We start from the raw sequence: 25243 nt of genomic DNA, 5'->3' as shown, positions 1-25243 counted from the left end.
GGCCGCCCAGCCTGGGTGGCAGCTGAGCTGGCCGCGGGGGTGGGGCCTCCCTCAGGGCCTTTGTCCCAGCAGGTCTCTGCCTACCCCGCCCTTCCCACAGCACCCCCACCGTGCCCCCTGTGCTTTGCCACATCTGTCGGTGACCCTTCCAAAGCTCTAGTGTCCCGCCCCCCTCAGGCTTCCTGGGCCCCAGGCGCCCACAGTGCCAGTGCTTCTGGACCTGAGTCTGCGCCTTGATCTCCCAGCCCTGGGTTTTCTGTCTCCTGGTTGCACTGTAAGCTGAAGGCAGTCTTGTCAATTGCCCAGGTCAGGTCCTGGCACACACTTGGCACTCAATAAATGTTCGTTGAATGAATGGAGTGCAGAACAGCCCCTCTCGGGCCCACGGCCGCAGGTGCAGGAGGGGGTGCCTGGGCCTGCCCAGCACAGGGATGTGAGTTCAGCCGGAAAACGGAGGTGCTGGGTGGCACCCCGGCCTGACAGGCCTCCGTCTGCCCAGGACAGGCCGGGAGCGGGCTGCCCACACACAGGTGCTGTGGCTAATTTGTTTGGAGGCTGGGGCTGCCGGAAAGCAGCCGGGAAGGCCTGCTGCCTGGGGGTTGTGGTCGCCCCAGTGGCCAGGGACACACTGAGCCGCAAGACCAGGGCTGTCTCCATGGACACCGGGAGCCTGCAGTCTGCCCAGGGCCAGAGGGACCCGGACCAGGGCTCAGTCTGTGTGGCCACTGGGAAGCAGCACACACTGGTCTAAGGCTCTGGACACATGGGGAGCCATGGTGGCCCTAGCACACAGCGCTGTGCAAGAAATGTCACTAAGTACACAGGAGTCAAGTGTCTGGGGACACCAGCTGCACACCAGAGATGCTGAGGACCAGCCCAGCACCGGCCCAGGGGGGTGCTCCCAATCGGCTACATGGGGAGGTGCTTTGATCTATGGGAAACTGAGGCACTCGGTGACGTCCCTACCCTCCTGATGACAGAGGGCCAGGGAGGTCAATGAAACCCCAATGCAGTCTTGGGATCTCAAGGGCAGTGGACAAGAGAGCTCCCTGGGAGCAGAAGGGGACCTGACCCCCCCAGAGAGCCCTCTCTAGCCAGACCCCTGTGGGCACTGGGTCAGAGGAAGAGCTTCAAGGGTCCAGATGGGTGTACCTTAGAGACCCCTGCAGCCTAACCTGCAGAAGTTCAAGTCCTCATTCTATTGGTGACCTTGGGCCAGACACCTCCCCGTGCCTCAGTTTCCTCACACGTCCAGTGAGTGCTGTAACGGGAGAGCTTGTGGGTGGAATAAGTGACCTCACTCATGCTGGGGGCCATCCAGACCACGAGGTGACTGCATCCACCCAGCGTCCATGCCCGCGGCTCTGAGTGGGGATGCAAGTTGGAACAGAGGAAGCCGGGGCAGAAAACCGGAGCCCACCACCTGGACAACAGCAGGGTGACCCCTCGGGCCGCCCCCTCCCGCAGCGCCCCCCACGCGGCTCCGCCCTCCGCTCCGCGCCGCCGCGGCTCCACGCCGGGTTTTGCGCGGCTCCGGCCGGGCTTCGGGGCGGTGGGGGGCGCCGGGGAGGGGGCGGAGGTGGCGGAGCCGCGAGTCGCAGCGGCCGCCGCGGCGGCGGAGAAGATGGAGATGCGGCCGCGGCGCGCCCCCGGTCCGGCCGCCGCGCAGCGCCCCCCCCGGAGCCGACGCCAGCGCGCGGGGGGCCGGGGCTGAGCCCCCTGCCCAGCCAGCGCGCGGCCGGGCGGACAGCGCCAGCACCCCCCCTCCCGGGATGCCCGGCTGAGCGGCCGCGGGACAGGTGCGCGCACGGCCCGCGCCCCCGCCCGCCGCCCGCCGCCCGCGCACTCGCGGCCCCGCGGCTCCGAGGTAAGCGCCCCGGGGCGTCTGCGCGAGGGGCCGGGGGGCGCCCGCGGGGGTGGCGGGCGGCAGCCGCGGGGCTGGTGGCGGCTGGGTGGCCGGGCGGGCGCTGGGACGGGGCCGCGGGCCCTGCGCGCACGGGAGGCTCGGGGCCGGGAGCGGGCTCGGGGCGCGCCGGAACGCGAGGACCCGGCGGCGGCGCATCGGGGCGGGGGCAGGGTTTGGGGACCCTCGGGCGGCACCGGCGGCGTCCGGGAGCCTCGCGCGGACGCGGCTGGATTTGGCCTGGGGCGCCGAGCGAGGCTCCATCCCGGGGGTGTCTGGTGGCACCGCGGCTGGGGGCCTGGACTGTGGCCCGGGGGCCTGTGGGGAGCCGTGAGGGGTCCGTGGGCACCGCAGCGGGCGGGGACTTTGTCCCTGGGGGGCCGTGGGAGGCACAATAATGGGGGCTCGTGGCTGCGCCGCGGGGAGCTGGATTCGGGCCCAGGTGGGGGGCTCGTGGCAGGCTGGCAGGCGGGGGCCTGCTGGCCCGAGGGTGGCACGGTGGCAGGGTGGGGGGCGGGGCCCCAGAGCTAAGTCGAGGCGACCGGGGGCTGGCGCGGTGGTCCCGACGCGCGGAGGCCCCTCCGCCCGCTCCGCGGTCCCGCCGCCGCACCTTGGGCGCCCGAGTCCTCTCGGCCTCCTGCCTGGCCGCGACCAGAGCGAGTCCGGGCCCGACCGGGAGAGGAGCCGCGGTGCGGGGACAGGCCGGCCAGTCGGATCCCCCCTGCTGCAGTGGGAGCCTGGGGGTTCGGGGCCCCCCAAGAGCTGACAAAGGGACAAAGAAAATGTCTCTCTCCAGGCGCGCCGAGCTGGGTGGGGGGCGCAGAGTGTGGCCCCCCGCCCGCAGGCGCTGATTGGTCCCTGGGGCGGGGGTCACGTGCCCCCCAATCCTGCTCTCCGGCCTGCGGGAGTTTGGGGCACCTCCCAGAGGGGGCGCTGCTGTGGTGAACCCCCACCCTTGCCCCGACCTGCCAACACCGCGGCTGGGAGTGTTTGCAAGAGTCCTGGGGTTGAGGACGGGTTTGCAGACCCTCACCGCGAACCGGGCCCTCTCTGGCTAAGGTCTTTGACACCCTCCACCCAGGTGGTCGTCATTGACCCCCAGACTGGAAAGGAACTGGAGTTGGGGACTACAGGAGGCTGTGCTCCAGCTCTGAGGGGGCTGGGGTCAAGTTCAAGAGGGAAGGAGTTGGGGGCTGACTAATGACGGGGTAACTGAAGGACCCCAGCCCCATTTGCAAAAGTCGACTCCTTCATATTGTTCTGGGCTCCCTCAGCTCCTCAAGGCCTCCAGACCCCTCCGCAAAAATACTCAGTGCTCCCGGGCAGCCCCCCGGCCAGCCCCCTGCTCCCTGTGAGGCCCGGGCTCCAGGGGGGACTCCGGGTGTGAGGCAATGGCCAGGGGTCCTGGGGGCAGCCCCATCTGGGAACGGTCCTCAGAGCTCCAGGAAGTGGCAGGGGCCACGGCCACCCGCTCGCGGTGCCCTGGATGCTGAGTGGGTGGCTGTCTGGAGAAAGCCTCCGCAGCTGCCCACGTCCACCTGAACCTGCTGCTCCCCCAAGCACCTGGGACAGTGAGGCCCAGGGCGCCCGAGGTGAGCAGGGAAGGAGCCCGGGCTCCTTCACCTGAGCAGCTGGACAGGGCTGGGGGAGACCCCCTCTGTCAGCCCGGAGCCAGAGTCACCCCTCTTGCATTCCCTTCCCAGCCCGGGGTCGCCGGGACCCCCCCCACTGGCAGGAATTAGGGCTGGGCCTTTGAGAGAAAGAGCCTGCTCTGTGTCCTCGGGCAGCTCACCCGCCCTCTCTGGGCGGCCTCCCTGGAAGATGCTCTTTGGGTTTAGGCCTGGATGGGGCTCTGCCCCCACCTGCTGGGCGGGGGCTCAGCACCCATGGGCCTGGGGTCCTCGTCACCCCTTCTGCTTGGAGGTGAGAAAGGTCCGGTCTCTGGGAGTCAGTGCTGGGCTGGGGGCTGGGGCTGGGGGAAGGGGCGGGTCTTCAGCGGCCCCCCCCCTCGCTGCAGGCACATCTGCTGGGGTCACCTGGGGCGGCACCGAGAGGGTGAGAACCCCACTGCCCTTGGTAGGTGACCATGACGTCAGCGGGCAGTGCAGGTGAGCTGGGTCCCTGGGGGTGGCAGGGTGTGCCGGTCACTGCCCATGTCCAGGGAAGGTGTCCTGAGCTGGCCTGGGGTGTGGCCTGGGCCGTGGTGCTGGGGGGACGGGGGACGGGGACAGGCTGGGCTGGCTGGAGGGGCGCGGCCCTGGGCTGGTGGAAGATGAGCCAGGGGACAGGGACGGCGGACGTCGAGGGGGAGACTGTGAAGAGGGGAGACGTGAGAAATGCGCCCGAGGGGTGACAGTGGCCCCCAGAGCACCCAGCTTCCTGCCTGGGGTCCTGGAGAGGGGACCTGGCAGCTCTCAGCCCGCCGCGGTCCTGAGGGGGGCTGCCCGGAGCCGGTGAGCAGAGGTCGGCCACTGCGGGGACAGGAAGGGACGGTGGCAGTCCTGGGGAGGGCCCCGGAGCCCTGTCCTCGCTGTGACTCTCGCAGCCGCGATGGACGGCTCCCCCTCCCTGTCGCGCCAACGGGAAGACTGAGGCTGATGGCAGCTGAGGACACGGGTGGCCAGGCACCTGCCCCACGTCCAGGAGGAGGGTCGTGGGAACGGCCCGGGGCCCTTCAACACTGAGAAGGGCCACTCGGCATTAGTGCCCGTCACCTCCCCTCCTGGGGCCCAGGTAGGGTGTGGACATTAGCACGAGGTGGCTGTGCAGGCTGAGGACCCGCCTGTAGTCCTTTGGGTGGACATGTGTCCCCTGGCCACTGGCCCCGGGGCTGCTGGGAGCTGGGCCCAGCCACAGAGGACTACGTGTCCCAGGATGCACCTCCGCCCTGCCCAGCTGGGCCTCCAGGGGCCAACTTGGGAGGGAACCTGGCAGAACTGGAGCCCGGAGGATCATGGGTCCTCGTGGGCCTGGGTCCAGGGCAGCCGCAGGGAGGACAGTCGCCAGCGCTCCCAGGCCCCACGCGCAGTGGCCCATGTCGGTGTGACCTGGTCCCAGACAAGGAGTCGGAGCTCTGGGGTCTGGCCGGCCTTCAAGAGGCCCCCTCTGCCGTGGGGGGTCAGGGCTGGGGAGAGTTGGGTAGAGGAGTGCGTGAGAAGGGCCTCGCAGCTGGGGCCTCGGTGGATGTGTAGGAGTTCGCAGGGAGGAGGCCGGTCCTCTGACACCCACAGGACTCCTTCCTGCTGGGGACTGGCCGGCCTTCCCTGTAGGCCAACGGGTCAGAGCCCCGGGGCAGCAGAGGGAGCCAGCTGCCCTGAGCTTGAACCCCCGTCTTCCCTCGCTGGCGCCCCATCTGTCAACAGAGGCCACCACCAAGGCAGACTGGGCCTGTCCCTGTGGAATCGGCAGCAGGCGGGGCCGTGGGCATAGACATAAACAGGGCCGGTCTCCGCCGTGAGCTCCCGCAGACGCAGGACCAGGCTGAGGGGGCGGCTGTTCAGCCCAGGGTGTCATGGTGGCTGTCTCTGAGGAGGTGACATTTGAGCTGAGACCAGGAAGATGAGATGGAGAAGGTCCAGCCAAGATCTGGAGGAAGAGCACTCCAGGCAGAGGATGCAGCTGTGCAAAGGCCCTGGGGCAGGAGCAGCCTGGCATCTTGGAGGCAGAGGGGGGAGCACGTGTGGCTGGAGCAGGGGGAAGGGGGCAGGAGGGAGGCAGGGAAAGGAAGGGTGGCCAGGACCTGCAGGGTCCCGTGGGCTACGGGGAGGACTTGGCTTTGACACTGAAGGAGGTGGGAGCCTTGGAGGGCTGTGTGCAGAGGAGGGAGGGGCCTGACTCGGTGCTCACGGGCGCCCTCTGGCGGCGGCTGCAGGACCACAGGCCGTGGGGTGCAGGTGGAGGGACCAGTGAGTGGGGAGGTGACAGCTGGGGAGGCTGGGGACTGGCCGGGCAGGGGCTGTGGGGAGGAGGGTGGCCCCAGGGCAGCTCTGTGGGGTCTGAGCCCTGGGTCTGGTGGAGGAGCCAGGTGGGTTCCGCCGTGGTCGGAGTCTGTCCTGGGCCACACAGGCCAGGTTCAAGTCCCCGACGGGCCCCTTCCTGGCTGGGCAACTTGGGCCTCACCTGGTGCCCACTCTGGGCCTCGGTTTCTTCTCCCATTAAATAGCAGAGCAGTGCCCTGGCTCCCCTGCTCAAGGAGGCACCTCTCAAGGCCCAGCCCAGGGCTGGGAGGCGGTCAGGGCCCCCTGTAGTGTCCGCAGTGGCTGCCCTGTGAGGCCTGAGCCAGGCGGCTGCACAGATAGGGCAGCATTCGGGGTGCCAGTCCCCGAGGTCACCCAACCCCCAGGGGCCCCTGTTCCTGGCCGTTTCCCTCCACTGTGGGACAGTTCTCACGCCCCATCCTACAGCAACATCCTCACCCTGCCAGCTTCGCCATTCCTGAGCCCTGACTCACCAGGACTTGTGGTCCACTCTGACCCCAGGGTCTTCCCTGGGGACCTGTTTCCTGCCTTTGTCTTCCCTGAGTTCATTGGCCAGTCTTCCACTCCCAGCGGCTCTGCCAGGGCCCCTCCTGTCCCCGCCCGGGTCTCTCAGAGGTGTCCCCCTGCAGGACTCTGTTTGGGTACTGCCCACTCAGGGCCCTGTGTCCTTCCAAACAAGGCCCCTGCAAGGGCGCGTGGCTGGGCGAACTCTGAGGGGGCCCCCAGGCCCAGGCGCTGGGTGTCGGGTCCCTGTGTTCTGCTCCTAGATCAAGGACTCTGAGGACAGGGACCCACACCCAGGCCTGAGCCCAGCGGCTCCCGGGCCCCTCCGGGGGTCTGCGGCCGCGCCTGCCTGGCCCGGGCTGCAGGGTTGGATCTGGCCGTCCCAGTTCCCCGGGTCTCCTGCCCCCCAGCTCCCTGCTGGGTGTAAATGACACTTTAATTTCGCTGAACGGCCACGGCCCCCCCACTCCTAATTAGGAGCTGCTGCTGCGGCTCTGCCTCCTGGAGGCCCGACTTCCAAACAGTGATTAAAATCAATTACCGGAGCCCCCCCTGCTGCCTGGGGACCTGTCGGTGTCCCACGTGAGGTCCTGCCTCTGCCACCTCCTCTCCCTTCTCCCCGAGTGGCCCAGGGACAGGGACAGCCTCCCGGTCGGTCTCCATGTTTTATCTGTAAAGTGCTTCCCAAGGCCGTGCCACCACAGAGGACAGATGGCACCCGCCAGCACTCGGCAAAACGGGAGGCAGGACAGCTCAGGGTCTCAGCTCCCCGCATGCTGTGTGACCTCAGCCCAGCGGCCTCACCTCTCTGGGCTCCAGGTTTTCCATTGGCACAATGAGGCTGACGTGCTATCTCTGAGGCCTGGGGTGGCAATGACGCCAGCTCCTACGCGCCAAGGGACTCCGGGCCCAGCCCTCGACACGCATGTCCCCGTCACAGCTGAAGCCCTGCCATACTGGCACACAGTGGGTCCTGGCACACAGTGGGTCCTGGCACACAGTGGGTCCTGGCACACAGTGGGTGTGCAGGAAGCCTGCAGTGGACAGGCCCTGGCCCCGTGGGATGAGCAGGGCCCTTCCTGGGGCGCACACCCTGCGGGCATGTGTCAGCCCCCTCGTGCGGGCACCCGGGGGGCACAGTGGGGACCAGCCGGAGGCCCCTGCCCTCGGGAGCCCGAGTTCTCTCCCCAGTTTGCGGAGGAACAAGCCCAGAGAGGGCGAGGGCCTGGCCGGGGCTGCGGAGCGCCGTGCGGTTGGCCGGGTGGTCATCGCGGGGCTCACGGCCCTGGAGACATCCCCTGGACCCTCACTGTGGACGCCACTGGCTGGACGGCTGAGGGCAGCAGGGCCCGGGCCTGTGGCCTTTGTGCCAAGTCCCTGGACGGCCCCGGAGCCCGGCCGGGCGGCCACGGGGGCCACGGAGGCAGCTGGGGAGGCAGCTGTAAGCAGAGCCGGTAACCAGACCTGCGTGGCGCAGGGGCCCGCTGCCGGGCCGGTCACTTGATCCCCCGAGGGACGCCTGGCCCTGAGCCGGATGCTGGGAGGGCCAGGCCGGCAGGAGCCCCCCGCCGCCCGGAGTCAGGCGCCCACCCTTGCTGGGCCCGTGGAGCAAGCGCCTGGTCAGGGGCCCCGAGTCTCTCACCATCCTGTGCAGAGGCCCAGAGAGGGCGGGCTGTTGGCTGAGGTAACACAGCAAGGTCACTGGACATAACGTGAGTCCGTGGCCAGCCAAGCTGGGGCCTGGGGACGAGGGAGAAGCGGGAGAAGCCGGGCCTCGTGGCCAGGCACCTCCTGACCCTCCTGCTGCTGCTCTAAGGCTCCCGGCCCACGGGCTTGGCCCTTGCCACTCCCTCGCCCCGCCCACCTGTGCCCTCCCGTCCACACCACCTGCCCCCGTCCCACACCACCTGCCCCTGTCCACACCACAGTCCCTGTCCACATGGCTGCTTCCCTCTTGCCCCAGGCCGCAGCCCCCCATGTGCCCCCCTCGGCCCTGGGCCCTCTGCGCTGGCCCTGTGTGCAGGGCGGGCCTGGGTCCTCGCAGCCTGGGGGTGGACGGGGATGGCTCTGCCACCGGGCCACCCCCAGCCCTTTTGGTTCTTTATTTTGAGACAGGGTCTCACGGAGTTGCTCAGGGTCTTGCTAAGTTGTTGAGGCTGGCCTGGAACCTGGGATCCTCCTGCCTCAGCCTCCTGAGCCGCTGGGGCCACAAGGGTGGCTACAGCACCCAGGAGCTGGGCCTTGGGGAGGCCAGACAGGTCCCCTGGCAGAGGGCCAGGCTGAGCAGAGGAGGAAGGTGGGGGGTTGGGTTCTTTCCCCTGAGGGGCACTAGGGAGCCATGGCAGGGCTGTGAGCAGGGCAGGACTCGGCCTGGCACCAGGGAGGCGCAGCCCGGGGCCGAGGCTGGAGCAGAGGGAGTGAGGGGAGAAGGAGGAAGGGGCCAGGGAGGGACGGGCAGGTCGCGGGGCCTGAGGCCTGCGGGAGGCTGGGAGCCCTGGAGGCCGAGGGCCAGGCTTCAGCGCCCTCTGGTGTCCAGGACGGGGGTCTGGGGTGTGGGCGGCCAGGGCTGAGCCAGATGCTGACGGGGCGTGGCGGGGGGGCGGGATTCTGGATGCGTTTGGACGGCAGGGAGAGGGCCCAGGAGCGCGGGCGTTGGGTGTGCGGGGCAGGAGTGGACGGGGAGGAGAGTGGGCGCCCTGGGCGTGGGTGGCCCGGGCAGGCTGTGGACGCGACCGTGGAAACCCACAGGCGTCTGCCTCGGTGTCTGGAACTTAGAGGAGGGTCCCCGAGGTGGAGGGGCACCAAGGACGGCCAGCCCGGGGCGTGGGGGGCACAGCCCGGGCGCAGCTCGGAGCAGAGACATCAGGGCCACTCGGAGCGCCAGGCGGGGGCAGCAGCTGGTGTCCGGTGCGCGAGGTGGAGAGGCTCAGAGCCCCAGGGGCCTGGGGAGAGGGGACGCCCAGGAGCCCCAGCAGGGACCAGGAGGGACGGAGCTGGAGGGGTGAGGGCTGTGGCCTTAGGGAAGGCCACCACCAGGCGGCTGTCCCCTCTGTGCCGTGGCCGGTGCCAGAGCTGGAGTGACCGTGGGCCTCGGGCGGGGGACGAGGTGGCCTCCTGGACGGGCTCTTGCTTCCTGGTGCCTCCCGTGGGCCGGGGGACAGGGCTGCCGGCAGGGCCCAGCACACACACTGGACGCCCTGGGCCCTCGTGGCTCTGCGGCCTGGCCCCGTGGCGGCTCCGTGGCCAGTGGGTGGGCACCGGCGGCTGCTGGCAGAGGCCCCTCAAGTTCATGGCGGGAAGCAGATGGCCCTGGGGGGGAGTGCCCCGGGGCGCCCTGGGCAGCGGGTGAGGTGGCCCCAGGTGGTCAGACGCCCCCCGGCTCCCGGGTCCAGTGCTGCGTCGTGAAGTGTCCCAGGGCTCTGGCCCGACGCCAGGCTCCCGGCCTGGGCAATGTCCGCCCTGCCCGGGGCCTCGGTCCCTTGTCTGTAGAGGGACCTGGGAGCTGTCCCGGTGTCTGAGGGCGTCAACAGTGGACTGAAGGCTTCAGCAGTTCCCCACACGTAGCAAGTGTTTGCTGTTTTTCTCACTTATTGAGCTCCTACTGTATGCTGGCCCTCTTCTGAGTGCTGGGGACAAGTGGCCAGTGCAGACCAGCCCTGCCCGGCCAGGCTCACCGTCCCACAGAGGAGACAGGAGGCTGACGGGGACGCTGCCGCTGGGCTAGGGGCCACTCTGGGAAGGGGCGACACTCAAGATCCCCAGACGCCGTCCCAGGGCCGGGGCCAGGCAGGGCAGTGGCCTTCGGTGAAGATGCCCTGGGGGGAGCTCAGGGGACCTGGGACCGCCTCAGGGCACTGGGCAGCCGCTGCGGAGGGGCACAGAGGGGCACAGAGCAGTGGTTCCGCTGCAGGGGACTCGGCCTGGCCTGGGGACATTTGTGGCTGTCAGGACGGGGGGCTGGAGAGGTGGGGGCCAGGGACACCCCTCAGCACCCTGCTGGGACCCACCAGAGAGCACCCAGCCGTGGACAGCGGTCCTCTGGCGCAGAGGGGACCGGGCTGGTGCAGGGAGGGATGGGGAGGCCTGAGCCGTGCAGAGGGAGCCGGTGCCCAGAGGGTCAGGGGCCCGGGCCAGGCCAGCACGGCGCGGGGCTCAGGAAGGAAGGGTCAGGTCAAGTCACAGGCCTGGGGGGTGCGGGTCCAGGCCACACGGGCAGGCCTCGGGGCCCTGGGGACACGTCCCGGGCTGGGCTGGGCATAGCCAAGGCCCAGAGAGGACATCCCTCTTGAGGTGCCCGGCCTGGGACCTCAGCTGCCCATCTGTTAACAGGGCACAGGGTCACCGCGGGCCCCTGGGGGGTGTTGAGCGACTGGGCTGGCTTGTCCCTCCTGTTCTTGTGACCTCACAGCTCCCGAGGCAGAAACTGGGCCCCACTGCTTTGCTGTCCCGGGTCAGGCACAGCCCCCTCGTCCAGCCGCCTGCAGATGAGCTCTGCCACGCCCGCCCGGCTGGGGCGCTCGGTGCGTGAGAGCGTTCACCTCCAAAAACAGTGAGCACTTACTGAGCACCCACTGCATGCCAGGCGCCAGGCCTCCCAGGCCAATACCGTTGGAACGTCACTAAGGTGAGGCGGGGGCGAGTGACCTGCTCCAGGAAGAGAGGGAGCAGCTCTGGAGCCCAGTCCCACACCCGGGGGCTGCACAGCGTCAGGGGGGGGAGTGTTCCACCTCCAGGCCTGGCCCTGCGGCCACGAGGAGGCTGAGGCAGGAGTATTGCAAGATGAAGGCCAGCCTCTGCCACTTAGCAGCACCCTGTCTCAAATAAAAAATAAGACGGGCTGGGGCGCAGCTCCGCGGTGGGGCGCCCGGCTCCATCCCGGCAACTCTCAGCAGAAAATGCCAAGTCGGTCAGTTTAGTGTCACCTGTGTTTTATGACGGTCAAGGAAGGCCCCTGTGAACAGCACTGGGCGGGGTTCTGGGGACGCGGGGGGCCTAGACTCATCCCCGGGAGGCACTGGAGGCTGGGAGCTGGGCAGGGGCCAGGGAAGGAAGCACTTGAGGACAAAGGGCCGAGCCCCAAGCACGCGTGGCCGCGGCGTCCTCTGAGTCACAAATCCTGGAAGCCCAGGGTCAGGGGAGGAAGCCAGCTGGTCCCCGGGCCTTCCTGTTTCGGGTCTGACTGCAGCGCTGAGGCCACCCGCCCGCCACCTTCTCTGCAGGGTCTCCAAGCCACGGGGCCAGGGCAGGGCTGGGACACGCTGCTCAGATGGGGAGACTGAGGCCGGGGCTTAGCAGAGACGCCCCAGGAGTGGCCAGGACTCTCGCTGGGGCCTCTGCGACCAGGAGGGCCGCCCTTTCTGGTAGGGACGTGGCCCGGGCGGGAGGTGCTGGCTTCAGAGCATGAGTCCCCCCCACGGTGACCTGGGAGGGGCCTCCAGCCCCACACCCAGAAGGCCCGGCGGAGCCACCCTGCGCGGGAGCAGAAGGAGCAGCCTCCGCAGGTACCTGCCTGCCGCAGGGTGGGCGCGCAGAGGGCGAAGGCGGGAAGGGGGACCCGGCACTCCTGCCCTGGCCAGGTGGCGGTTTATGAAGCACTAGGAAACTCTGACTTTCTTTTTTTGCATCATTAAGATCTTTGTGTCTTAATTCCAAGAATTTTTAAATTCCCGTTTTGAGACTGAATCTTAAGTACAGAGTTAAGTGTGTCTATTATTGTAATTATTGTGATTGGCTTTTAATTGCCCGGTGCCTTCTCGTTGGAAGTCGTTTCTGCGCTTCACTCCGTGTGGCCGTGAAGCGGGCCTGTCACTCCGGGAAGTGCCCCACGTGGCTGTCCTCGTTACTATTATTGCCGTCGTGGTTATTTATTGATTCCCCTCCCCGCGGGGGTTTCCGGGCCTGGAGCGGGGTGGAGACTCGCGCGCCCTCTGCCGGCCACGGGCGGGACTGCAGGCCGCGCCGCTCACCGCCGGGTCCTCGCCCGCAGGTGTCACCTCCCGCCACCTGGCGCTCGCCATGCGGACCGCGGGGGCGCCTCCTCCCGGCCCGGCCCTGATGCTCTTGCTGCTGCTACTGGGGGACTCCCAGGGCCTCTTCCCCGAGGAACCGCCTCCGCTCAGCGTGGCCCCCAGGGACTGTGAGTGGGAAGGGACCTTGGGGGAGGTCGAGTCCTGACCGAGGCTCTTGCTTCCAAATGGGGTCCCCTGGCCCTCCCAGGAGGGGCGGCCCCCAGTCAGGAGCCAGTCTAGAAGGGGCGTGACCCCGTCCCACCTCTCCCTAGACCTGAGCCACTACCCCGTGTTCGTGGGCGGGGGGCCTGGGCGCGCGAGCCCCGCGGAGGACACCGAAGACCTCAACATCCAGCGCGTGCTGCGGGTCAACAGGACGCTGTTCATCGGCGACAGGTACAGGGCACTTGGGGGCAGCGTGTCCAGGGGTGGCGTTGCCTGACCCGCCTGCTGTTTGGCCAAGTTGTGTGACCTTGGCCTTCGAGTGCTGGGTGGGACTGGCTCGGGTGTGTGAAGCTGGGGACAGTCCCTGGCGGTCCACCATGGTGGTAGAAAGCTGTCCTGGGGTGGGAGGTCCAATCAGCCAGGAACTGACCACACAGATGCCATGGGGGATGGTCAGGAGGGCTTCCCCAGGAGGTGACATTGGGTGGGACCTAAGTGAATCTTCAGCCAGGTGCACCTGGGGGGGAAGGGTCTTCCCGGTGAAGGGCAGAGGCTGTGCAAAGGCCCTGGGACAGGGTGGAGCCCAGTCTGCTGGAGGAACAGCACGGCCCTGGTGGCTGAAGCAGAGGGAGTGGGGAGGACAGGGCGGTCAGCTGGCAGAGGACCCTGTGAGCAGTGGCAGGACTTGGGAAGTCATGGAGGGAAAAGAGAGGGGTCCTGGTTCAGGTGGTCACATGTACCCTCTGGTGCCTGCTGTAGGGAGGACAGACTGGGACCAGGGCAGAAGCAGGGAGCCCAAAGTGTACTGGTCCAAGCTGGCAGCACTCGGGGCTGGACAGGGAGATGCCCTGGAGGGCGCACGGCCTGGGGTCAGCAGGGAGTCTCGGCACAGCCTGCAGGCACGGCGGCCTGAGCTGTGTGGGACCAGGAGGGGAGGGGGCCGGTGTCCAGGGGTTCCTCCCAAAGAGCGGCCTGAGCCCCTAGACAGACTCGGGAGGACAGGGTTGGGGGTCTGTCAGGCATGGCCTGGCCACGTTGCCTATGTGACCCATGACCCCCCCCAGACATCCAGGGGCAGCTGGACCCCGAGGGTGGACCTGGGAAGCGCAGGGCTAGAGAGGTGGGAGCATGGGCATCGGCTGGGCGTCACGGGGTTGTGGACAGGAGGGGTGTCGTGGAGGAGGGAAGAGTCCCCAGTCCTGGGCCCACGGAGGAGAGGGCAGGCAGGGGGCGTCCCAGAGAGTCACAGGCAGCCAGCAGGGCGGGGCACGGGGGCTGCTTAGGAATGGCGTTTGCAGGAAGAGGGTGACCAGCTGGGGCAGAGGCCTTGAAGAGGACGAGGAGGGTGGACAGGTGACCGCTGTAACACTGAGAGGTTAGAAGGACCAAGGGCACGTGCCCGCAGAGAGACAGTCCCTCACCCCCACGCCGGCTCTTGCTCTGACACTGCACACAGGAAGTGAGCCGAGGTGGGCGTGTGGGACAGTCTGTGTGGGGACACGTGACCCTGGTCCGCTGAGGTGGGACATCCAGGCATGAGGTGGCCTGCCCTGTGAGTGGACCCGCTACAGGTCGGGTTGGGCCATTAGAGGGTCCACTCGCTGTTGGACATGCTCGTGCCAGAGGGGCTGGTGTGTGCCTGCATGTCACCTGTTGGACGCCACGTTTGGGGGACAGGGTGGAACGGGGGAGGGATGGCGAGACCTCCAACCTGCCTGCCTCTGCCCTCTCGCAGGGACAACCTGTACAGGGTGGAGCTGGAGCCGCCCACGTCCACCGAGCTGCGGTACCAGCGGGTGAGGACGGGGTGCAGGCCCGTGGGCAGGGGGCCGGGACGGGGATTCCCACCAGCATATCTGGGCTGTTGGGGACCCCGCCCCGCTCACCAGCTCTCTGCCCACAGAAGCTGACCTGGCGCTCCAACCCCAGCGACATAGACGTGTGTCGGATGAAGGGCAAGCAGGAGGTGAGCGCGTCCCTGGCCACCCCCAGGCTCGGCCCCGCCCAGGGCCTGCTCCTCCTCCATCCCCTGGTAGGACCCTGAGTTTCTGCCCAGGTGGCCACGCTCCCGGCCGCCCTGACCAGTCCACGGTTGTCCAGCACATGGCCACACGCCTATGCCGCCCCGACCCGCCCTGGCCCAGGGTCAGGGCTCCTCCTTCACCAGGGCTCGAACCTGTTGTCTCCATGGTTATGCTCAGAGCCTGAACACGCCCCCAAGAGGGTCTTCCGTGGTGGCCACGCCCACAGCCCTGACCTTGCCTAACTGCTGAAACCAAGTACCTCCTGGTCTTGGCCCTTCCCTGGTCCCCAGCGGCCCTCTGTTCAGCCCCCACCTGGTCCCCGCGCCTCCTGGCTCTCCTCCCTCCAGCCCCGGGCTCCTCCCCCCGCCCTAGCCACGCCCACCGCGGTCCTAGCCACGCCCACACGGGCCTCCGCTCCCCCACTCCAGGGCGAGTGTCGCAACTTCGTAAAGGTGCTGCTGCTCCGCGACGAGTCCACGCTCTTCGTGTGCGGCTCCAACGCCTTCAACCCCGTGTGTGCCAACTACAGTGTGAGTGTCCCTCAGGGCCTCCCACCCCAGGGCCGGCTTCCAGCCCGTCCCATCCGGCCATGACCCCGTGACCCCTACGAGAAGCCCCAGATCTGTCCCCTACCCCGGCTCAAGAAGGGTCAGCGTTTCCAGAGGCGGCCGGGCAGCCGGTTTCCGTGGGAACTGGGGTGGACGCGGGTGAAGGGTGAGTCGGTGTAGAAGGGGGTGGACTAGTGACCAGGACCACTCTGAGCAGGAAGCTGGGGTTCAGAAAGGCTAAGGGACTGGCCACGGTCACAGGGTCCAGGGGGAAGCCAGAAACAGGCAGACCTCTGCTCAGGCCCCATGTTCCCCACAGATGGACACGCTGCAGCCTCTTGGGGACAACATCAGTGGCATGGCCCGCTGCCCATATGACCCCAAACATGCCAACGTCGCCCTCTTCTCAGGTGAGTGCCCGGCCCCTGACCCTGAGATCAGCCCCAGTCTGGCACCTTCCACTCTTGAAGACTCGGTGGCTGAGCAGGCAGCAGGGGACCAAGTGTCTGTAAAAGGGCAGCGTCTCGGCCACTCAGAGGCTCACTGAGGGGTGGACTTGGAGAGGGTCTAAACTCAGCCTGGGGTCAGGGGTTCAACCTGCCACCAGAACCAGCTGGGTCTGGGCTCAGCCCAGGCTCGGGGCCATGGGGTGGGGACTCACCAGGCTTGGGATTGGGATGGTGAGCCCCAGGCTCAGGGCCCCTTCAGTTAAATCTCTCTCAGACCTTCCCGGCCCCCACCCTCCCCGTGTCCAGATGGGATGCTCTTCACAGCCACTGTGACCGACTTCCTAGCCATTGACGCTGTCATCTACCGCAGCCTTGGGGACCGGCCCACCCTGCGCACCGTGAAGCACGACTCCAAGTGGTTCAAAGGTGAGGCTGGGGGCTGCCGTTGTCCAGGCCCCCCAGCATCAGAGGGAAGGAGAGGACTCCGTCCTCGTCTCTGGAAGCGCCCGGGCATTTTGACTTGGTGGTTGATTTGGGGCTTCGAGCTGGGTCCCAGGCCTTGCGCCTGCTCGCCCCACGCTCTGCCCCGAGCCTCCCCTTCTGCTGGCTTTTTTGAGGCTAAAGCTGGAGAAGACTGGGTCTAGAGTAGAGCTGGCGGGAGGTGGGCGGCTCAGGAGCCCAAAATGGAAGGACAGGCCGGGCACCGCCGGCCTCGGCCCCGCACACACGCAGGAGGAAGGGGACAAACAGCAGCACATGTGGCCATCGGGACGGGGCGGACACGGGGTTTTCCGCTCTGACCTCCTCCCTCCCACGAAACGTTTGAGCCCGGCTCCTTCTGCCTGGTGCCAGGCTCGGTGCCCCTGACCATAAAAGACCTCCCAGACCGTGGGGCCCGCCCCGAGCGCCCCTGGTCCAGTGCTGACTGCCCGCCCCCGCAGAGCCGTACTTCGTGCACGCGGTGGACTGGGGCAGCCACGTCTACTTCTTCTTCCGGGAGATCGCCATGGAGTTTAACTACCTGGAGAAGGTGAGGCCACGTTCCTGGAGGCTGGGCAGGGGGCACAGGCCCAGGGGCTCTGTGGGGGGTGGCGGGCGGAAGTGGGTCGGCGGGAGACACCATGGGAAGGCCACCTGGATACACTGTGCTGTCGCCGTCCACTCACCCCCATCCACTGTCCACCTCCCTGCCACCCTCCATTCCCCCACCTGCCCTCCAGCCACCCACGGCTCCACTGACCCCTTGGCCCATTCCCCACCTGCCACCCACTGACCCCACCATCCTGCCCCCCCACCCACCTGCTCCTCCCACAGACCTGTTCATCCCTCCACCTTCCTGCCCCTGTGTCCACACGGCCCGCCGCCCATCAGTCTGTCCTGATTACCAGCTCGTCCACCCCCCACCTCTCCTCCGCCTGTGCACCCAGTTACCTAGCCACCCGCTTCTCCCTCGGAACCATCAGGCCACCCCCGACCACCCCCTGCCCCAGCCTCCCATCCACCCCCACTCCCCCACCCCACCCCACCCCCTACCACCCACACACCCAGCCTTCCATCCACCCCCACCCCCCACTGCCCCACCCCACCCCCGCCCCCCACCCCCCACCCCCCACCCCCCAGTGCCCCAGCCTCCCACCCACCCCCACCCACCCACCTGTCCACTCTGTGCCTTCACCACGGCCCCCTCCTCTGCCTGCCCATCCACCCCCTCCCTGAGACCATAGCTGCCCTCCCCCTCCCCTCCCCCTCGCCCATTCTTGGGGGCAGCCCCTTGTCCACCCGCCTGCTGACCTGCTGCCGTCTCCTTTCTCAGCCTCCTCCTCGTGTGTCCCTTCTCCAGACCTGCTCTGTCCCCAGCCCCGTCCCTCCCGCCCTCACCTGCCGCTGTCCGTCCAGCTGTTCTGTCCACCCAGCCTCCCAGCCCACCCAGGCAGCCACCCGGCAATAAGGGGCAAAGGCCGTCACTTTGCTGTGTGACTTGGGGCTGGCCACTCCCGCTGCACCTCAGCGTCCGCGTGTGCAGCGGGACCGTGGCCTCCTCGGAGAGCCGGGAGTAGCCTCCGTGGCTGGCCCTGGCCGGCGGGCAGCTGGCCGTGGTGGGTCTCGCCCAGGCGCAGGCTCAGGCCCTGCCGTCGGCTGTGCCCAGGTGGTGGTGGCCCGCGTGGCCCGCGTGTGCAAGAACGACGTGGGGGGCTCCCCGCGCGTGCTGGAGAAGCAGTGGACGTCCTTCCTGAAGGCGCGGCTCAACTGCTCGGTGCCCGGGGACTCCCACTTCTACTTCAACGTGCTGCAGGCCGTCACGGGCGTGGTCAGCCTGGGGGGCCGGCCCGTGGTCCTGGCCGTCTTCTCCACCCCCAGCAACAGGTTGGTGGGCGCCAGCGGCGCAGGCGGCCTGGGGGTTGCCGCCCTTGGGGATGGTCCGGGGTCCTGGGTGGGCAGACTGAAGCCGAGGGCCGCAGCCCCCAGGGCGAGGCAAGCAGGCGAGGGCTCGCGTCCCTGGGCTGGCCGGCTGCCTGGGGAGGGCTTCTGAGCCGGGCCGGGCACAGCAGCGGGAGGGAGGCCCGAGGCTGGCGGCCGGGGTCCCAGCCATGGGAGGAGCACAGGGGGACAGGCCATGCAGCAGCCTGGCCCCGCTCCTGAGAGCGCTGGGGACACACAGGAGACTGAGGTCAGAGCTGAGGCTTCAGAGCGGGGACAGGGTCCACAGGACAAGAGCAGCCGCTGGCAGATGGACATCCAGGCAGGGACGTCCCTGAGCACGAGGTGGCCTTGGAGAGGGGCCCGCACCACGTCCGAGGGCCGGGGACAGGGACCCGGGTGCCTTCCTGGGGCGCGGCACCTCCAGGCTCACCGGGTGCCCTCTGACCCCAGCATCCCCGGCTCGGCCGTCTGCGCCTTCGACATGACCCAGGTGGCCGCCGTGTTTGAGGGCCGCTTTCGCGAGCAGAAGTCCCCCGAGTCCATCTGGACACCAGTGCCCGAGGATCAGGTGCCGCGGCCCCGGTGAGAGCCCCTCAGTGCTGGGACACGGGCCTGTGGTGTCCTGGGGCCCGGACATTGGCTGGGGCCCTCGGGTGGTCCCGGAGCTGTCACTGAGTTTACCTGTGTCCATCGTGCCGAGGGGGTGCCAAGGCCCGGGGGCAGCGTGGCCAATTCCCAGGTGGACTAGGCCCCTCTGTGGGGACCCGTATCTGCTGACCGGCCTCTCCCTCCCAGGCCCGGGTGCTGCGCGGCCCCGGGCACGCAGTACAACGCGTCCAGCGCCCTGCCCGACGAGATCCTCAGCTTCGTCAAGACCCACCCGCTGATGGACGAGACGGTGCCCTCGCTGGGCCACGCACCCTGGATCGTGCGGACCCTGATGCGGTCAGTGCTGGGGGCCAGGGGCTGGGGTCCGGGTAGCACAGGGCCCACTGAGCCCGTGGAGGACACATGCACAACGTGGCTGAGTGCCAGCCTCTGAGGCCACCAAGAGAGCTGGAGATGGACAGAGAGAGAGGGCAGAGGGGACAGACAGACAGGAGAGCGAGGCAGATACAGAGGCGGCCAGGCCGGGCCCTCGGGGTCTCTGTCCTGCTGGGCACAGGGTGTCCCGGTGTGGCTGCAGGCTGGTGCCACCCACGCACTCTGTCCTGCGCCTCACGTTTATGGGTGACAGTGTCCCTGTGACCATGCCTGTGCCCCCACACTGGTGGCACATGGGAACCAGGGTGCCCTGGGTGCTGCTGGCCACCCTGACCCCCGCCCCGGCCTCCAGGCACCCGCTGACTCGCGTGGCTGTGGACGTGGGCGCTGGCCCCTGGGGCAACCAGACGGTGGTCTTCCTGGGCTCCGAGGTGGGTACTGTCCTCAAGTTCCTCGTCCGGCCCAGCACCAGGCTCTCGGGTCCTGCTGGGCCCAGCGTCTTCCTGGAGGAGTTTGAGACCTACCGGCCGGACAGGTGAGTCTGGGCGGCGGGCGGCGGGCGGCGGCTGGACGGGCCTGAGCCTCATGCAGCCTCCGCCTGCCCCAGGTGTGGACGGCCCGGTGGTGCTGAGATAGGGCAGCGGCTGCTGAGCCTGGAGCTGGACACAGCCTCAGGTGGCCTGCTGGCGGCCTTTCCCCACTGCGTGGTCCGTGTACCTGTGGCCCGCTGCCAGCAGTTCTCGGGGTGCATGAAGTGAGTCCCCCCTGGGCCACGTGGGGGAAGCGGGGGGGTCGTGGGAGAGAACCAGGTCCAGTCAAGGGCTCAGCAGCACCCTGACTCACAGAGCAATGAACTCAGCAGAGGGCACAGCTGTGCAAAGGCCCTGGGGCAGGACTGAGCCTGGTGTGTTGGAGGGACAGCCAGGAGCCCGTGTGGCTGCAGCAGAGGAAGTGAGGGGGGAGGGGAGGAGGGTGGCAGGGAGGGGGAGGGCAAGTCGTGCAGGGCCTTGTGGGCTGCAGGGAGGACTTGGCCTCCGCTCTGAGAAGGTGGGAGCCCTGGAGGACCATGGGAGGACCAGGGAGGAACCTGGCTCAGGTGTTCAGGGCGCCCTCTAGTGGTTGCTATGGGGAGGACATTCTGTGGGGGACCTGGGAAGGGAGGCCAGGGTGGGAGGCTGGTTCCTTCCCTGCCTCTGGGTGGGAAGGTCAGAGGCCTGTCCTGTGGTGGCCCAGCCTGGGCTCACCCCCAGCTCCCGGGCCCTGCCTGCTGTCATTGCAGACAGGACCCCACAGCGTGCGCACCGAGGAGGCAACTGGGGCCAGCCTGCCTTGCTCCAGGCTCAGTTTCCTTACCTGTAAAATGGGAACACCCAAGACGGGCCAGGACTCGGGAACTAGTGACAGTGACAGGGCCTGGCACCCCGGGCCACCCTAGTGACTGTGACGTGGTCCATTCCAGGAACTGCGTCGGCAGCCAGGACCCCTACTGTGGGTGGACCCCTGAGGGCTCCTGCGTCTTCCTCAGCCCTGGCACCAGGTACCGGGGACAGGCGGAGCAGGGGGGTCAGACCTGCCCCACAGCCCCAGCCCCTCCCCCACCCGGCTGTGCGGAGGGCGACTGCTGACCGTGCCTCTGTCCCCCTCCGCCAGAGCCACCTTTGAGCAGGATGTGTCCGGGGCCAGCACCTCAGGCTTAGGGGACTGCACAGGTAAGGGGTCAGAGGGAAGCCAGGTGGGGGAGGGGCCGCCAGCCTCGGTCCTGGTCCCCCCTGCCCTGGGTGGTGGGCTTTGGGGAGTGCACGGGTCAACTTCCTGGCTAGAGAGGTGGGGGAAGACAGACCCCAGAAGACAGACAGACACCAGGAGATACATGCCAAGACATAGACAGATGGACAGACAAGCTCTGGGAGGCAAGGAGACACTGTGGGCAGACAGACAGCTCGTCCTGAGAGGCAAGTACTGGGGACAGATGCCAACAGACAGACTGACAGGCTTTGAGGTGGACAGAGAAGGCAGGTGTGGTGCCACGGGTCATCCCAGCTGCTCAGGAGGTCCAGGTAGGAGGATGGCAAGTTTGAGGCCAACCTCAACTAGCAAGACCCTGTCTCAAAATAAAGTGGGCTGGGGCGCCGCTCAGTGATGGGAGGCCTGGGTTCAACCTAGAGAGCCGCCCCCTCCCAAAAAAAGAAAGGACCGGGTGGCGACCAGAGAAGACCCCCCTGCGGGCCTGCGCTCATGGCCACACCCACCCGCCCTGCAGGCCTCCTGCGAGCCAGCCTCTCGGAGGAGCGTGCCGGGCTGGTGTCCGTGAACCTGCTGGTGACCTCGTCGGTGGCGGCCTTCGTGGTGGGCGCCGTGGTGTCCGGCTTCAGCGTGGGCTGGTTCGTGGGCCTGCGCGAGCGGCGGGAGCTGGCCCGCCGCAAGGACAAGGAGGCCATCCTGGCGCACGGCGGCGGCGAGGCGGTGCTGAGCGTGAGCCGGCTGGGCGAGCGCCGCGGGGCGGGCGCCGGGGGCCGCGGCGGCGGCGCCGGGGGTCCCCCCGAGGCGCTGCTGGCGCCCCTGATGCAGAACGGCTGGGCCAAGGCCACGCTGCTGCAGGGCGGCCCGCACGACCTGGACTCGGGGCTGCTGCCCACGCCCGAGCAGACGCCGCTGCCGCAGAAGCGCCTGCCCACCCCGCACCCGCACGCGCACGCCCTGGCGCCGCGCGCCTGGGACCACGGCCCCGCGCTGCTGTCCGCCTCCGCCTCGTCCTCGCTGCTGCTGCTGGCCCCGGCCCGCGCCCCCGAGCAGCCCCCCGCGCCCGGCGAGCCGGTCCCCGACGGCCGCCTCTGCGCCCCGCGCCCCGGCCGCGCCTCGCACAGCGACTTCCCTCTCACCCCCCACGCCAGCCCGGACCGCCGGCGCGTGGTGTCGGCGCCCACGGGCCCCTTGGACCCCGCCTCGGCCGTCGACGGCCTCCCCCGGCCCTGGAGCCCACCCCCGACGGGCAGCCTCCGGAGGCCGGGCCCCCACGGCCCGCCGGCCGCCGCCCTGCGCCGCACGCACACGTTCAACAGCGGCGAGGGCCGGCCCGGCGACCGCCACCGCGGCCGCCACCCCCGGCCCAGCACGGACTTGGCCCACCTCCTCCCCTATGGGGCGGGGGACAGGACTGCGCCCCCGGTGCCCTAGGCGCGGCCGACGCCTTCGCAGTGCAGCCACGGGAACCGGGAACCCAGCAAGAGGCCCCCGGCCAGGCCCGGGCCAGCGCCCGGGTGCCCGGCCCCGCCCCGCCCTCGTGGGGTCCCCTCGGCCACACGGAAGCACAAGAGCTCGCCGACCCCTTCGGGCGAGGACGCTGAGGGGCCGGGGCTGGCGGGGGACTGGCTACCCGCCGGGGTGGCCTGCACATGGATTTTGGTTTCTTTTGCAGTTTTCTAACTAATTGCACAACTCCGTTCTCGGGGTGGCAGCCGGGCTCCGGAGGGCGGGGAGGGGCCGCAGCTGCAGACCCAAGCCCCCCCAGGTCCCTCCTCGCCCCTGGCCCCTGGCGTGTGTGGGTGTGTGTGCGTGTGCATGCCGTGTTCGTGTGCAGGGGGCCGGGGAGGCGTGCGTGTGCGTGCCTGTGGGCTGCGGTGGGCGTGTGCGTCGGGGTGGGCCGCGGGGCCGTGTGTGTGTCTAAGTGTGAGCCAGGCGCCCGCCGCCTGGGCATTGGCTGAGCCGACCCCCGGCTTCCGGAAGGCCGGGGCCTCTGAGGTGCCGGTTAGGAGTTCGCACCCGCTTCTGTGGAGGGCAGCGGGGACAGGCCGGGCGGCAGGGGACCGAGAGCCTGCCTGGAAGTCACACTGGCAGCAGCCATCTAAAGGGCTGGGGGTCTGGGGGGCGGCAGAGGCGGGTGGGGCCCCCCTGTAAATATGACCCCAGGGTGGTCAGAGAGTCCCATGCCACCCTACCCCTTGTGACTTCCCCCTTCAGCCTCCGGCTGACCATGCATGCCACGTGGCCAGCCCCTTCCCAGACCCTCTCTGGAGATTGCCTCCCCGCTCCTTCCCCATCAATAAAACTCTGTTTACAACCACCGGCCCCCAGGCTCCGCCTCTGCTCTGTTACCTGGAGGTGGCTGAGGACAACTGGGGACACGGTTGACACCCACAGCCAGGTCAAGGGAGTCAGGTGTGAAAAGTGGGGAGTCCAGGGGGATCCCCATTTCTGAGTGTTTCTTTAGCGGACATTCAGTGTGCGCCACCTGTACAGCCCACCCCCACTGGGGCCCGAGGACCCTACCCTTGCAGGACCCGAAGCCCAGTCTGGGGACCAGTCGCCTGTGGTGAGCCAGGTCTGAGCACCTAGGGCGGGTGTGACGGCCAGGGTCGGGGAAATGTGTTTGAGCTGGTGATGGGTATGACCAAGACAGACAGCGGGACACGGTGCAGGCTGACGTGGGGGAGAGCTTCCTAGGTGTCCTGTCAACTGAGGGGTCAGCGGAGGAGCAGGCCAGTGGAGGGCTGCAGAGAGTATCCAGGCGCAGGAAGCCCCTGGCCAGAGAGTGGGTGCAGGAGGAAGAGGGGGCGAGGGGACCGGGAGGTGAGCCGTCACCGCCATCCACGTCCAGAGCTGCCACTTCCCATCCGAAACCTCAGGTCCACTGGACCCCGAGACCCCTTCCCCTCCCCCTGGCCTTGTGAATTTTAATTGGGACACAGAGCTATGGGGATCTTAAGATGGGATGCGACCTGCTGGTTTTGGGAGAGGGCTTTGGCCACGCCACCATGGCTCTCCATGCAGCTCTCTCTGCGGGCTGGACCCTGGGCACAGGATGGGAAGGGACAGGCCAGTTCCCTGGCCTTGGGAGACCAGCAGGGCAGAGCCTGCTGCAGCCTCCACGGCTGCTCTCTATCGACCCTGTGTGTCTGTCTCTGTGGGTCCGCTCCTGACAGCAGCTCTGTGGGCCTGTCACTCTGTGCGGGGTGTCCGGCTCTGAGTCTCTGGCTCTGTCTGGGCCTCTGCTGTCTTTGTGTCATTCTGGTCCGTGTATTCCTGAGTGTCTAGCCTGCCTTTCAACCGGGGCTGCCACCGTGAGCCAGGGGTCCGTCTCTGAACCTAGGGGTTCCACTAGGACAGACTCCTAGGTCACCCTCACAGCTGAACTCAGCCCACGAGTGTCGGGGCTGGAAGAAGTGTCCAGGTGTGCTGGCACGTCATACTTGGAACTTGGTTTTAAGGCTGGAAGCGGCCCTGCCTGGCCGAGCCGTGGAGCGCAGCCAAAGCAGTTCCCCAAGGTCAATGTGTAGCCCCCAGATGCATCAATGTGGAAAGGAGGGGCTCAGGGCCTGGGTTCCTTCCAGCACCACACACACACACACACACACACACACACACACACACAGAGCACGCCAGTCTCCACTGAGGAACAAGATCGCTAAAAAAGCCCTGGGAGGAGGGTGAGTCTGGCTTCGTGGGGGGGAGGCCCAGCCCCGGGGAAGCTGGGCACGGTCTAAGCGCATCGAGCGGAGCCGTGTTGCGCTGAGCTGTCATTCAGAACCAGAACCGGGGCGAAGAGGCAGCGTGTGCTCCAGGCGGGGACAGAGAGGGCAGAGGTATGTCCCTGCTCCTCCACCCTGGGCAGGCCTGGACACCAGGCTGTGCAGAGACAGGTGGACCCTGGGTCCTCCCTATTCATGAAGCCACAGGGGAACAGGCCTGCAGGTTGGCACAGACCACCCCTGCCCATGGACAGACAGACTGCTCCAACCTGCACCCTCCTGCAGCCGGGGCCTTGCCCCAGAGCCAGGCTCCTCCCCAGCCATTGTTATTTGACACTGCTGACCTCCCTGATGACCACAAAACCCCCACAAAACCCCCACTTCATTTTAAAAAAGAAAAAGGACGTGGTGACGCCCTCCAGGTGGTGCCCCCCCAGGGTGGTGCCCCCTCCAGGTGGTGCCCCCCAGGTGGTGCCCCTCCAGGGTGGTGCCCCCCCAGGGTGGTGCCCCCTCCAGGTGGTGCCCCTCCAGGGTGGTGCCCCCTCCAGGTGGTGCCCCCCAGGTGGTGCCCCCTCCAGGTGGTGCCCCCTCCAGGTGGTGCCCCTCCAGGGTGGTGCCCCCTCCAGGTGGTGCCCCCCAGGTGGTGCCCCCTCCAGGTGGTGCCCCCCCAGGTGGTGCCCCCCCAGGTGGCACCTGGCAGTCCTGACCCTTGGAATCCTGGGCTGGGGGAAGTGGGACTCAGCTCGCGTGACTCTTGGGTGCCACAAAAACAGAAAGTCAGGGGAGAAAAACTGG

The 25243-nt window shown here is 68.2% G+C and overlaps 1 protein-coding gene across 6 annotated transcripts; it reads left to right on the top strand.

The window, feature by feature from the left end:
• The first annotated feature begins 1582 nt into the window (after nt 1–1582).
• Nucleotides 1583–23048, top strand: Sema6b (semaphorin 6B). 6 transcript variants are annotated; one of them, XM_078033994.1, is made up of 19 exons: nt 1813–1867; nt 10793–11008; nt 11604–11885; nt 12371–12520; nt 12665–12788; nt 14293–14353; nt 14461–14523; nt 15010–15111; nt 15449–15539; nt 15885–16004; nt 16520–16608; nt 17725–17942; nt 18450–18581; nt 18795–18944; nt 19336–19518; nt 19591–19737; nt 20443–20520; nt 20634–20692; nt 21244–23048. In XM_078033994.1, exons 4-19 carry the CDS (start codon nt 12400–12402, stop codon nt 22155–22157), a joined length of 2652 nt encoding a protein of 883 aa, XP_077890120.1. In that variant the 5' UTR covers nt 1813–1867; nt 10793–11008; nt 11604–11885; nt 12371–12399; the 3' UTR covers nt 22158–23048. The 6 variants fall into 6 exon arrangements, with proteins under 6 accessions (XP_077890113.1, XP_077890120.1, XP_040146962.2 ...); XM_078033991.1 differs by lacking the exon at nt 1813–1867 and having other exon boundaries at nt 9069–11008; XM_078033987.1 differs by lacking the exons at nt 10793–11008; nt 11604–11885 and having other exon boundaries at nt 1583–1867.
• Nucleotides 23049–25243: the final 2195 nt, after the last annotated feature.

This window comes from Ictidomys tridecemlineatus, chromosome 2 (genome assembly GCF_052094955.1).
Source record: "Ictidomys tridecemlineatus isolate mIctTri1 chromosome 2, mIctTri1.hap1, whole genome shotgun sequence".
Taxonomy (NCBI): Eukaryota; Metazoa; Chordata; class Mammalia; order Rodentia; family Sciuridae; genus Ictidomys; species Ictidomys tridecemlineatus.
Note: the sequence above shows the minus strand (reverse complement) of the source record. Positions and strands in the feature narration are given on the sequence as shown.